A 13,793-nucleotide genomic window follows, 5' to 3' on the forward strand; every position below is an offset into this window, starting at 1 on the left:
GCTCCCATGATCTTGGAGTGAGACCGCGAGAGTGGTTAATCTCTGGTAGAGCTCACGAGGTTCTTCATCTTCATTCATCGCAAACTCATCGGCTTCATCTTGCACCACTTCATAGTTGGAGCATTGAATGCTTGCGCTTCCCTTGTAAATGGACACAACATGCTGCCATGCTTCCTTGGCCACGGTGAAGGGTCGGAGATGCGCAATATCTTCGGATGGAATTGCATCTTGGATAATGAAGAGGGCGGACTCGTTGAATTGATTATCCGCGGCTTCTCTAGGGGTGAAGTTGCTTGGGTCATGCGGGTAGAAACCTTGCTCAATAATTCTCCAAAGATCAGTATTACTATGATTTAAATGACGTTTAAAGCGATAGACCCAAGAGGCAAAATCCTCATTTTTCACAAACTTAGGAGGAGGACCAACATGATTCAAATGAGTGGAGGGAACCGGCCCTCCATAAGTAATTGGAGGTTCAATATGGGCAAAGATGCCATTTCCACTTCTACCACTAGATAAAGGAACTTTATCACTAGTAGCTTCCCCCTTGTCGGAGTTAGCATCCGTCACCTTGGTAGCGGGATCACCCACTTTCATTGGTGCGGTGGATAATTTAAGGACTTCTAAAAACATTTTTAACATGCCTTCAACCTCGGTCGTCGTGGAGGTTTTCAATGTGTCCAAAGCTGCATTGAATTCCTCGCGAGAGACCGAGGATCCCCCATCGGCCGTAGATGAGGACGAAATCACACCAGGGTGCTCCTCCCCCCCGTCTACGGTGTCAACCATACTCTTCGGACGAAAAAGTCCTTAATAAAGAGACGAGGCTCTGATACCAATTGAAAGGATCGATATAGTTGACTAGAGGGGGGTGAATAGGCAACTAACAATTTTTAGCTTTTCTTTACCAATTTAAACTTTGCATCAAAGTGGTTGTCTAGATATGCAACTAGGTGAGTAACATATATGATGTAACAATAACAAGCACACAAACAAGCAAGGGATACAACACAATATAAGCTTGCACAAGTAAAGGTAAGAGATAATCAAAAGTGGAGCCGGTGGAGACGAGGATGTGTTACCGAAGTTCCTTCCCTTTGAGTGAAGTACGTCTCCGTTGGAGCGGTGTGGAGGCACAATGCTCCCCAAGAAGCCACTAGGGCCACCGTATTCTCCTCACGCCCTCACACAATGCGAGATGTCGTGATTCCACTATTGGTGCCCTTGGAGGCGGTGACCGAACCTTTACAAACAAGGTTGGGGCTATCTCCACAACTCAATTGGAGGCTCCCAACGATACCACGGAGCTTCACCACAATGGAATGTGGCTCCGAGGTGACCTCAACCGTTTAGGGTGCTCAAACACCCAAGAGTAACAAGATCCGCGAAGGATTAGTGGGGGGAATCAAATTTCTCTTGGTGGAAGTGTAGATCCGGGCCTTCTCAACCAATCCCTAAAGAATCAACAAGTTTGATTGGCTAGGGAGAGAGATCGGGCGAAAATGAGCTTTGGAGCAACAATGGAGCTTGGGGGAAAAAGAGGTAGGTCAACTTGGAGAAGAAGACCTCCTTTTTATAGTGGGGGAACTAATCCAACCGTTACCCCTCCTCTTCAGCCCGCACAGAGCGGTACTACCGCTGGTCGCAGCGGTACTACCGCGACCACCAACGGTACTACCGCATAGATTGAGAGTAGAAGAAGCAGAGGGAGAACAAGAGAGAGAGAGAGAGAGAGAGAGGGGGGGTATGGGCGGCACTAGTAGGGGTGGTAGCCACGGTACTACCGCTGCCACTGCCGCTACTACTGCCGCACAACCCGACACCAGAAAATACATCCTCGAATCGAGGCGGTAGCGTTGCCGAACCAGGACGGTACTTCTGCCTATGCCCCGGAGCGGTAGTACCGCTGTGGGACAACGATACTGCCGCTTGAGGACCATAGGCGGTACTACCGCTCTGGCGGCGGTACTACCGCTTTCTCCTCACAGTCTCCACTTCTGTTAAAACAGCAAACTCCAAGGAGAGGAAAGGAGCTGGGGTGCAACAAAGACGTGTACGTGTTGATTCCACCCTAGCTTTTCCATTGCGGACCCCTCTTGATAGTACGATGTCTCCTACGACTCAAGTCCACCAAACCGAAATGAAAGAGACTACACCGTCTTCACATAAAGCTCCGAGGAGAAAGAATCGTCTCGTGCCAAAGAATGAATCTCTGAAATACTCAACGCACACGATTAGTCCGCAAAAACATTGTCATCAATCACCAAAACTACCTAGAGAGAGATATGCCCTAACACACGTGAATTGACAATTTTGGTGGCGGCAATGCATCACATCTCCCTTTGTGTTCTACGACAGATGGTTGGACATGGATTGCCACGGAAGCCCAAAAATGTGCAGCTTATCAAACGCCTTCGCCTTATGACCTTCCCGTGAAAAAAAGTTAATTTTAAATAAACGAGTCTCCTATATTGAAAAAGGAAATATAAGAAAAAAAACGATAAGTCCCAAACATTTAGATTTTGCCCATGGTAAATTGAACGTTTTTTATAGCAGTTGACATGAGGATGACAAATTTAATTGATAATTACATTAACTAAAGTTGACATAAAAAACGTTCTATTTGCCGTGGGCAAAATCCGAACGTCCGGGGTCTTTTCCAAAAAAAAGCACTAGTAGTTAAAAAAAAAAGTAACCAGTCAAAAAAACAAGTTAGCGGCGTCAGAGTCCACCCGCGGCAGTTCACACGTGCCAGCTCCCGTGGCTGGAGCCGGGCTCGACCGCCATCCCGGTCCGAGTCCACCGCACCGCGTCCAACTCCATAGTCCATACCAGTTCCATCGCGATGCCGACGCGCACCTTCCCCTTCCCCCGTTCCCCCGCCCCGCCTCGCCAGCGCGCGCTCCCTCGCACGCGCCAGCGATCTCTCTCCCTCTCGCGCGTATATAGAAACCTCGCGTTTGCCGATCCCGACCACCGCTAACCCCAGTCCCTTCCACCCTCCCGGACGCACAAGATCCTCGTCGGCCGGCGCGGCCGTGGTGGTACACGACTGGACTAGCTAGCCATCCATCGCTGCGGTGCCGTCGCCCAATGGCCCGGCTCGCCCTCTCCGACTGCCGCGGCCTCACGCCGCTCCGCGCGCGCAGCCGCGGCAGCGCCATTGCGCTGCCGTCGCCTCCCCACCTCGCTGCGGGGCCGCGTCGCCCCGCGGCCGCCGCCATCCACCGCGACTGGGCGCTCCGCGTCGCCGCGCCCACCCGCCTCGCCTCCGTCTTCGAGGAGGATAAAAGGGGCCTCGGGGGAGCGGAGGAGGCCGGGGGCTCTTCGGCCGGGTTTAACCCGGGGGCGCCGCCGCCGTTCGGCCTGGCGGAGATCCGCGCGGCCATCCCGAAGCACTGCTGGGTCAAGGACCCGTGGCGGTCCATGAGCTACGTGCTGCGCGACGTCCTGGTCGTGCTCGGCCTCGCCGCCGCCGCCGCGCGGGCCGACAGCTGGCTCGTCTGGCCGCTCTACTGGGCCGCGCAGGGCACCATGTTCTGGGCGCTATTCGTCCTGGGACACGACTGGTACGGGCCGTCCTCCCTCCGTACCCCAGACCCAAAGATTGGACCTCCATGCTGGTTTTAGCCTGAAACCACAATGTTTGTCTCTTGTCCTGTAACGACTGTTTGGTGTTTGCAGTGGGCATGGGAGCTTCTCAAGCAACCCAAAGCTGAACAGCGTGGTCGGCCACATACTCCATTCCTCAATTCTCGTTCCATACAACGGCTGGTACGATGAGTGCATGTTGTATTTTCTTCTTTCTTGTGGCATTGTTATTGATGCTAAGAAAGGCGGTGTCTTGTGTGAATGTAATTGTAGGAGGATCAGCCACAGGACGCACCACCAGAACCACGGCCATGTGGAGAAGGACGAATCCTGGCACCCGGTAGGTCTTTGGCTCTTTGCTTCTCGGTCGATTCATGCATGCATAATTCTTCATAGAGGCGGCGTTTTGGTGAATCGTGCTTGATGATTCCTTGAATTGTGATAATTTGCAGCTACCCCAGAGGCTGTACAATAGCCTGGACAATATGACAAAGAAGTTGCGGTTCAGCATGCCATTTCCCATGCTTGCATTCCCCTTATACTTGGTGAGGCATAAAGCTGCTTGATTTTACCACGACGTGTGAATTGGCTGGTCTTGTTTTCTAACATGGTAAATTCTTGTTCGGTGCAGTTTGCGAGGAGCCCTGGCAAGGAAGGCTCACACTTCAACCCGAACAGCGATTTATTCCAACCTAATGAGAAAAAGGATGTGCTAACATCCACTGCATCCTGGCTTGCAATGATAGGGGTTCTCGCAGGTCTGACCTTTGTGATGGGGCCTCTTAAGATTCTAAAGCTCTATGCAATCCCATATGTGGTAAGAGCTTCATGCCTTTCATCACATGCCCAATTTTGGCAAACTTAGAATTTGGATAAGCCATCAAGAGAGTACACTGTGAAGAACTCCAGTGATTAATTTTGGTGAACCCTGTGCAGATATTTGTTATGTGGCTGGATTTTGTCACATACTTGCACCATCATGGTCATGAAGACAAGGTTCCCTGGTATCGTGGAAAGGTAAATATCATGGTGAATCAGATTTGCAATTAATCAATGCTTCTGGAAAACTGCTTAATGTTCAAAATCAATGGCATGGTCCATTATTATTTGTTAAAATGACAGGAAATACTTGTTTGCTGTTTTAAGTAGAATATATACGTGGAGAACAGAAAACTAAACATAATCGATGTTCTTAAAGAAAATGGCAAACATAGTACAGTATAATTTTTAAAAATATTTAGTGGAAGGTTCATAAGGGCACATCCTGCCAACATATATTGACTGTTCAATTACATTTATTTCTGACTTCTCCTCGAAATTGTTAGTTCTTCTGGTCTTCTGTTCTGTAATTCAACCTTTCTACATGTGTGGTACTTAGATAGGTATCATGTTATGCCTAAGTGACAAATGCTTCCTTCAGTCAGAGAGTAATCCTAGTTGTGAATGTTAGAAATTAAAGATATAATATTTTCCAGTAGCTGCTTCAGTTTATATGGTTTTCATTTATAATTGCTTAACAATCCTAGTCTGATTTCTTATTGATATCGCTTTGCAAACTAATAGGAATGGAGCTATCTGCGCGGAGGATTGACAACACTTGATCGGGACTACGGTTTGATCAACAACATACACCACGACATTGGCACGCATGTCATTCATCATCTTTTCCCGCAAATCCCGCATTACCATCTTGTCGAGGCGGTAAGCCACCATCCCCTGCTCCTTAGCTCTTGCCTTTTTCTGGAACATGCATCAAAATATGTGGCATTCTCTAGAGACTAGAGCTACCTTTGCTAACTAGATGTTGGTTTGGATGTAACCTGCAGACTGAGGCAGCAAAGCCAGTTCTTGGCAAGTACTACAAAGAACCAGAGAAGTCGGCTCCTCTCCCATTCCACCTACTGCAGGTGCTATCGCGGAGTTTGAAGGAGGATCACTATGTTAGCGACACGGGTGACATAGTTTACTACCAAAGTGAGTCAGAAACGAGTACTTGTGCACAGAGCTCTGATTGAGCTGAAACATTAGCAGGTTTACTAGGTCATACTTCAACTCCTCAGGAGGTTGTGACTTAAGAGTTAAACACCCTGACCAGGCTCCTGGGATCTCGGATTGGTGAGTCCATGAATGTACATCATGAAACACGAATGTACGTAGTAAGTTGTGAAGTATAGCCATTGTAAAAGAGCAATTGCAGCTCCATTCAAGGCTTGCCTTGATCTGCTTGCTGGTATAGTCCCCTTGTACATCTTATCTCTATATTTTTTGTCTTCTCATTCAGTAAAATCTCAACTGTCGGGGCTTCCCTAGAGAGGTGGCAGTTCAATCTGTTTGTAAAAAGGCAAGAAATTTAGCCCTTTCCAATGACTGAAGGAGGAGACCACCTCTGGCTCCGATGCTTTGGACAAGAGCTACTAGTACAGAACAGTAAATGAAATTTGTAAAATGTACTTGCAGAGAGAAAGATCGATTGTTTCCCACAGTTGGGAAGGCTATTATCATTGTCATTGTTTTCTTATGCTCTTCCTGCTCTTGAAAAAACAATCTTTTTAGTTTGTGGCTCTGCTGCTGCTCACTGCTACTCACATCTCGTATGCTGACCTAAAATAGGAGTGCATGTGTTCCTTGTTGAACAGAAAGACGGGATTTCTCTCATGTGATGTCTGACCTGACTGCCAATATGAACGCACATTCACCCCCTCTGAATCGCACCGCCGGAAGAACGACCGTTTCTACGTTCTGCACGCACGGGAATATACTTATTACCACCGTAGTAGACTGAGTAAAGAAAGAAAGAAAGGCATTCGCAGTTTCCCACACGACAAAACTGCTCCTCTCTGACTCTGACCGCACCCTTCCAACTTCAGACTTTCTTCTTTCTTTTGATGGCATGCACGGCAGCACCGTCACAGCAGCATCGCAGCCTCCTCTCCTCGTCCTGACGTCGCAACCTCCCCGTCATATGAACAACCGACCCGTGCTTACTGAATTCTGACGGCGACCCTTTGTGTCCCACTCTCTCTTGCACGGGGAAAGGACCCAATCAAGTAAGAATACAAAAGAAAAGGAAAAAAAAAGGAAGAATACAAAAGGAAAAGACGTAAGGCTCTTGTTGTACGCCTTTACCTTTCTCGTAGCCGGGTGGAGGGTACTCCGTGGTATTCTGCCGCACGAATGCACGCTCAAGTATCGGCATATTCGAGATACAAGCTTATGCAAACTTTGTCAGTCACATGATGAAGACTTACAGCATGCCCGAGGATTTTGGGAGGAAGCGCGCCAGCTTCTGGATATCAAACTTCCGCGGCTTCACCACCAACTTGGACCTCTGATATTTTATGTGAATCAAGGTTCTCAACAAGAGAAAGATCAACAATCATCACTGTGGTGTGGTCCATTTGGACTTCCCGCAATCGATGGACACAAACTGGATCCGGCCAACTCGGTGAGACTCACTCGAGAAGCTTTGGCCTTGCTGGATATCCCCTTGCAACATGCGATCGTTCTCCCAGGTCATGGCTGGCGCCCTCCAGAACCAGCCCAGATCAAGATCAATACCGACGCAGCGGTCGCTTATGACGAAGGGAAAAGTGGAGCTGGTGGCGTGGCACGGTCACCTACGGCCCTGCTGGGTGCTTGGTGAAAACCGCACCCTGGAGTGACTGACCCCATGATCGCAGAAGCCCTGGCAGTTCGAGACAGCGTCATCTTCGCAAATCTCAGAGGGTTCTTGCATGTGGTGTTGGAAACTGACAGCCTGGAGGTGGTTAACCTCTGGAACACTCGCCTCAACAGTCGTTCAGTTGTGGCACCAACTCTTCTAGAAATTGATGAGCTTTCTGCTAGTTTTCATTCTTTTGTAATTCAACGTGTAAGTAGATCAGCTAATGGTTCAGCTCACCTTTGTGCAAAACGTGCTTGCATGGTGACTGCTACCGAAAGCTGGCTTACGGAAACTCCCAGCTTCCTGATCAACAGCCTTCTAGCTGACTGTCCAGCGAATGTATTCATTTGAATAAAGCTCAAAATTCCATGCAAAAAAAAAACCTGTGGTCGCTGTCACTCAAACTTTCCCACTTCGGTTGTCTCCTCCGAGCGTGTGCGCTCAAGCCTCAAGCGTATACATTCCCTCCTGCAGCAGCAGATTTGTGTCAGAGCAACACCCATATTTGTGTGTAGGCGTAGTGGATGTGGATTGTCCCAAGTGTGATATGATAGCGGGTGAATTTGGGATGGCAAGCTAGCTAAGTTTCGTCCAGGAACCAAAAGGGGGAATGAATATGCTTCCCTACGATATCCATTCTCGTATACTACTATATACTCGCTCCGTCCTAAAATAAATGTCTCAATTTTATACTAACTTTAGTACAAAGTTGTACTAAGTTTGAGACGGACAGACGCTAATGGACAGAGGGCGAGGCAAATACGGCATTCTTCCATTGACAGGCATGCCATAGGCAGCGCAAGAACGCAATCTTGTCTCTTCAGTCCAACGGACAGATGCTAACCAGCCAGGACACGATCGCCACCACAGTGGATGATTTCTACAAAGAATTGTTCGGGTCGGCCCCAGAGCGTGAATTCACACTGAATATGGAGGAGCTTAGCCTGCCGGCGCGGAACCTAGCCCATCTGGAGGCTCCTTTCTGCTACGAGGAAGTGGAGAAAATCATCAAAGGTATGCCGACGGACAAAGCCCCGGGCCGGACGGATTTACGGGGCGTTTTTATGCCTCATGCTGGCATATCATAAAAGATGATCTCATGCGAGCGATGGACCAATTCTTCCGAGAAGATATGCGCGGACTGGGCGCCATCAACAAGGCATTAGTATCCCTACTGCCAAAGAAGGACGGGGCGGTGGAACTTACGGATTTCAGGCTTGTGAGTCTAATACACGGGGTAATCAAGATCTTTGAAAAGGTGTTAGAAACAAGGTTGGCTGCGGAGCTGCCGCGTCTAGTTGGCAACCACCAGAGCGCTTTCGTGAGGGGCCGATCGTTACACGATAACTTCATGCTCGTACAAGGCACGGCGCGCCGCCTACACGCACTACGGAGCTCCGCGGTGCTGGTGAAGCTTGACATATCAAAGGCTTTCGACACCATTCAGTGGCCGTTCCTACTGGAGGTGTTGGAACAAATGGGCTTCGGGCCAAGGTGGATAGCTTGGATCTATGGAATACTGTCGACATCAACAACTAAAATCGCGGTCAATGGGGTGCCTGGAACTACAATCTACAACTGTTGCGGCCTACGACAAGGGGATCCGATCTCCCAAATGTTGTTTATACTATGCACGGAGCCCTTACAGCACATGTTCAAGAAAGCGGAAGCATCCAGAATCCTTACCCCCCTCGCTCGGTCGGGCCTCAAGCAGCGCCTATCTATGTTCGCAGATGATGTCACACTATTCATCAAGTCGACGAGCCAGGATCTCACAGTATGTACCTCAATCCTAAGCATCTTTGGGCAGGCCTCTGGACTCAGAGTAAACATGGTGAAAACAGCGGCTATACCCATCCGATCTTCTCAGGAGGAGATGGATCTTGTCTGCACCACACTGGGCTGCTCGAGTGCATCCTTCCCATGTAAGTATCTAGGTCTGCCGTTGTCCATCAGAAAGCAGACGGCAACACAATTCCAGGGCCTTGTGGAGCAGCTAGCAACGCGCTTGCCACACTGGAAGGCGGCGACGCTCCCGAAGAGCAGCCGTGCCCTTCTAATGCAGTCGGTTCTCTCGGCGATCCCGATTCACACAATGCTTGCCATGGAGCTACCGCCAAAAACAATCTCCGCACTGATCAAGATTTGTCGCGGCTTCTTATGGTGTGGAAAAGCAGAGGCAGGCGGAGGAGCCTGCATGGTGGCTTGGGAACGAGTATGTAGGCCCAAGTGGGCAGGAGGCCTGGGCATCCTAGACATTAAGTGGATGAATGTGGCCCTGCAAGCTCGATGGCTATGGTTGCAACAGACTGATCAATACATGCCATGGGCGGAATTCGCCTTCTCCGTGCCAAAGGAATTCAAGTGCCTATTCCAAGCAGCAACGCGGGCAGAGGTTGAAGATGGAAGGGAGACGCTGTTATGGGAGGATAGGTGGCTTGACGGGAACCGGCTGCAGGAGCTAGCGCCGCGAGCTTACAAGCACATTCCGGCCAGGACGAGGCACTCCAGAATAGTCTATGAGGCAATCGTCGAGGAGCGTTGGGCGAGAGATATTGGTCCCTCGCTTGACGTCGAGGCCCTCGACCAGTACATGCGCATATGGCCCAGGATAGCGGCAATACAGCTTGATGACCAGCGGCGGGATCGTATCACATGGTTCTGGGAGCAGGACGGCCAATACTCGGCCAAATCGGCATATGCAGCAAAATTCCCCGGGCTCGAGGTCTCCCCAATAGCAGCTTTCACATGGCGCTCGAAGACCCCTTTGAGATGCAGATTTTTCGCATGGCTGGCCATCATGAACGGGTGCTAGACTTCGGATAGATTAGCGCGAAGAGGCCTCCCGCATCGGGCCTCGTGCCCTTTATGCGATCAGCAGGACGAAACCATCAGCCACCTGCTTATCGAGTGCATTTTTGCGAGGAAGATATGGGCCAAGGTTTTCGCGGCCCTAGGTATGGCTCAAGGAGCACCGCAGGCCCGTGAGTCGCTATAGGATTGGTGTGCCCGGTAGGATACGCGAGGTCGGTGGGGCAAGAGCATACGCATGATCTGCCTTCTCACCATGTGGGAGATTTGGAAACACAGGAACGGCATAACTTTCGATGGAGCCACGGTTTGCCTCCCACAGGTCCTGCGCAAGATCGTAGACGAGAGCAAAGTTTGCAGCAGGCAGGTCTGATACGAGAAGGAATGGAGGCCTTCTACGAGGCTGCGAACGAGTGGGCGCAGGGCGAGTAGTCCGGAGAGAGTTAGTTGTATGGTGGATCGGATCAATCCGACTTTGTAACATATTCATGTAACTAAACAGTGGAGGGTTTCTTTCCCTTTCTTCTATAATATATGATACACACACTCGTGTGTATTCGAGAAAAAAAACTAAGTTTGAGACACTTATTTTGAGACGGAGGGAGTATAAGTCTTTGTAGAGATTTCAACAAGAGATTACATATGGAGCAAAATGAGTGAATCTACACTCTAAAATATGTCTATGTATATCCGTATATTGTAGTCCATTTGAAACCTCTATAAAGACTTATATTTAGAAACGAAGGGAGTAGGTTATATGTTCAGGGTTTTGAGTCGATCTCACTTAGATGAATGGCCATTACACCTGTGGCGCCGAGCTTATATAGCCACTAAGACAATGGTAAGAAGTACTTGGAAAAGGTAATAGTGAACGGTGAGCAAATGCGAGCCGTCCCATCTTCACTCGCCATCTTCTATTCCTCTCATCGCCGGCACGTGAAGCCTCCGACGGACGCTACGCACGACGTTTCATGCGGGGACGTCAAGTCATGCCTGTTACCGGCACGTGCTGCACGGTGGCTCTGGCGGAGATCTCATGTCTAGCATGTTGTTGTTGGATCGAAGGTGGTGCGATGGTGGCAGGAGGTAGGCGGTATAGGACGTCTGTCTTCTAGTGTCTTCTCTAGAGGTATTTCGGTTATCGAGGCGTCGGTACCCGGATAACGGATGATGGTACATACGACTTCAACGATGACTTTATGCACTATGGTGGAAACACGAGATCTATGATCAGGCTATGTCAACGCGTGCCTACGCCGTGTTCTTGCTGAAGGTGGTGGATCGAAGCTTGGCTTTGGAGATGAGAATCCGGAGCAACCTTGTGTTGGACTCGCCACCATCGGCGCACGTGCCGTGATTCCTTCTTGAAGGAGTAGCCTACGAGTTGTGTATTTTTCGTTTTGCTGTAGTCTAGTAATATAGGATTAGTGGTTATCTGGCAGAATTACTGTCGAGAGGCATGCGGACTCTGATTTTCTTTTTGCATTACTCCCGGGTTGATGTTATTTGACTGCTGGATTTTGCATTCTTAATAATGTATGGGTGCATACATCGTCCTGATGCAGAGATCGGGATTATCCTCCTTTTTGAAAAAAAGAAAATATCATCTTCTGTCCCTCTCGCTCGTTAACTGAATCGTTATTAAAAGACAACATGACAATGCACACTAGTACAAGAACCCCTTGTATGATATTACTGTTGGGGAACGTAGTAATTTCAAAAAAATTCCTACGCACACGCAAGATCATGGTGATGCAAAGCAACGAGAGGGGAGAGTGTTTGTCTACGTACCCTCGTAGACCGTAAGCGGAAGCGTTATGACAACGCGGTTGATGTAGTTGTACGTCTTCACGATCCGACCGATCCAAGTACCGAACGCACGGCACCTCCGAGTTCAGCACACGTTCAGCTCGATGACGTCCTCGCCTTCTTGATCCAGCAAGAGGGGCGAAGTAGTAGATGAGTTCCGGCTGCACGACGGCGTGGTGACGGTGTTGGTGAAGAACAATCTTCGCAGGGCTTCGCCTAAGCACTACGAAAACTATGACGGAGGATAAACTAGAAGGGACAGGGTTGCCAGCACACGTCTTGGTGTTTCTTGATGTGTCTTGGGTGCTAGCACTACCCCTCTATTTATATGTTGAGCCCTGGGGTCGAAACTTGGAGTAAAAGCCTCCTCAAAGTCGGTTCTGCCCGAAAGGCAAGAGTCCTTCTCGGACTCCAGGGCTAGACGCCAGGGTTCCCGGTGTCTACCCCCTCGACGCCAGGGTTCCTGGCGTCTAGCCTCTGGTCTCCGCAAAACTTCCTTTTGCACTTTCCAAAAGCCTCGTGGGCTTTCCCCTTTGGCCCAAATAAAGTGTTCTCGTACCCAAACATTTCGGGAAACATCCGGAACCCCTTCCGATGAATTCTGGAACCCTTCCGGAGACCAAACACTATTATCCCATATATCAATCTTTATCTGTGGACCATTCCGGAGTTCCTCGCCATGTCCGTGATCTTATCCGGAACTCCGAACAACATTCGGTTACCAACATACATAACTCATAAATACTATATCGTCAACGAACGTTAAGCGTGCAGACCCTACGGGTTCGAGAACTATGTAGACATGACCGAGACATCTCTCTGGTCAATAACCAATAGCGGAACCTGGATGCCCATATTGGCTCCTACATATTGTACGAAGATCTTTATCGGTCGAACCGCATAACAACATACGTTGTTCCCTTTGTCATCGGTATGTTACTTGCCCGAGGTTCGATCGTTGGTATCTCAATACCTAGTTCAATCTCGTTACCGGCAAGTCTCTTTACTCGTTCCGTAATACATCATCCTGCAACTAACTCATTAGTTACAATGCTTGCAAGGCTTATAGTGATGTGTATTACCGAGTGGGCCCAGAGATACCTCTCCGACAATCGGAGTGACAACTCCTAATCTCAAAATACGCCAACTCAACAAGTACCTTTGGAGACACCTGTAGAGCACCTTTATAATCACCCAGTTACGTTGTGATGTTTGGTAGCACACAAAGTGTTCCACAGGTAAACGGGAGTTGCATAATCTCATAGTCATAGGAACATGTATAAGTCATGAAGAAAGCAATAGCAACATACTAAACGATCAAGTGCTAAGCTAACGGAATGGGTCAAGTCAATCACATCATTCTCCTAATGATGTGATCCCATTTATCAAATGACAACTCATGTCTATGGTTAGGAAACTTAACCATCTTTGATCAACGAGCTAGTCAAGTAGAGGCATACTAGTGACACTCTGTTTGTCTATGTATTCACACATGTATTATGTTTCCGGTTAATACAATTCTAGCATGAATAATAAACATTTATGATGAAATAAGGAAATAAATAATAACTTTATTATTGCCTCTAGGGCATATTTCCTTCAGTCTCCCACTTGCACTAGAGTCAATAATCTAGATCACATCACCATGTGATTTAACATCAATAGTTCACATCACCATGTGATTAACACCCATAGTTCACATCGTCATGTGACTAACACCCAAAGGGTTTACTAGAGTCAATAATCTAGTTCACGTCGCTATGTGATTAACACCCAAAGAGTACTAAGGTGTGATCATGTTTTGCTTGTGAGAGAAGTCCGGGTCTGCCATATTCAGATCCGTATGTATTTTGCAAAATTTCTATGTCAACAATGCTCTGCACGGAGCTACTCTAGCTAATTGCTCCCACTTTCAATA

At 48.6% G+C, this 13,793-nt stretch overlaps 1 protein-coding gene across 1 annotated transcript; it reads left to right on the forward strand.

Moving 5' to 3' along the window:
* Nucleotides 1-2,772: 2,772 nt before the first annotated feature.
* On the forward strand, nt 2,773-6,089 carry LOC109778723 (omega-3 fatty acid desaturase, endoplasmic reticulum). The gene is made up of 8 exons (XM_020337300.4): nt 2,773-3,569; nt 3,685-3,774; nt 3,865-3,931; nt 4,044-4,136; nt 4,223-4,408; nt 4,528-4,608; nt 5,155-5,292; nt 5,418-6,089. The coding sequence occupies exons 1-8, from the start codon at nt 3,094-3,096 to the stop codon at nt 5,604-5,606; spliced, it is 1,320 nt and encodes a 439-aa protein (XP_020192889.1). The 5' UTR covers nt 2,773-3,093; the 3' UTR covers nt 5,607-6,089.
* The last annotated feature ends 7,704 nt before the right edge of the window (nt 6,090-13,793 follow it).

Source organism: Aegilops tauschii, chromosome 4 (genome assembly GCF_002575655.3).
Source record: "Aegilops tauschii subsp. strangulata cultivar AL8/78 chromosome 4, Aet v6.0, whole genome shotgun sequence".
In the NCBI taxonomy this organism is placed as follows: domain Eukaryota; kingdom Viridiplantae; phylum Streptophyta; class Magnoliopsida; order Poales; family Poaceae; genus Aegilops; species Aegilops tauschii.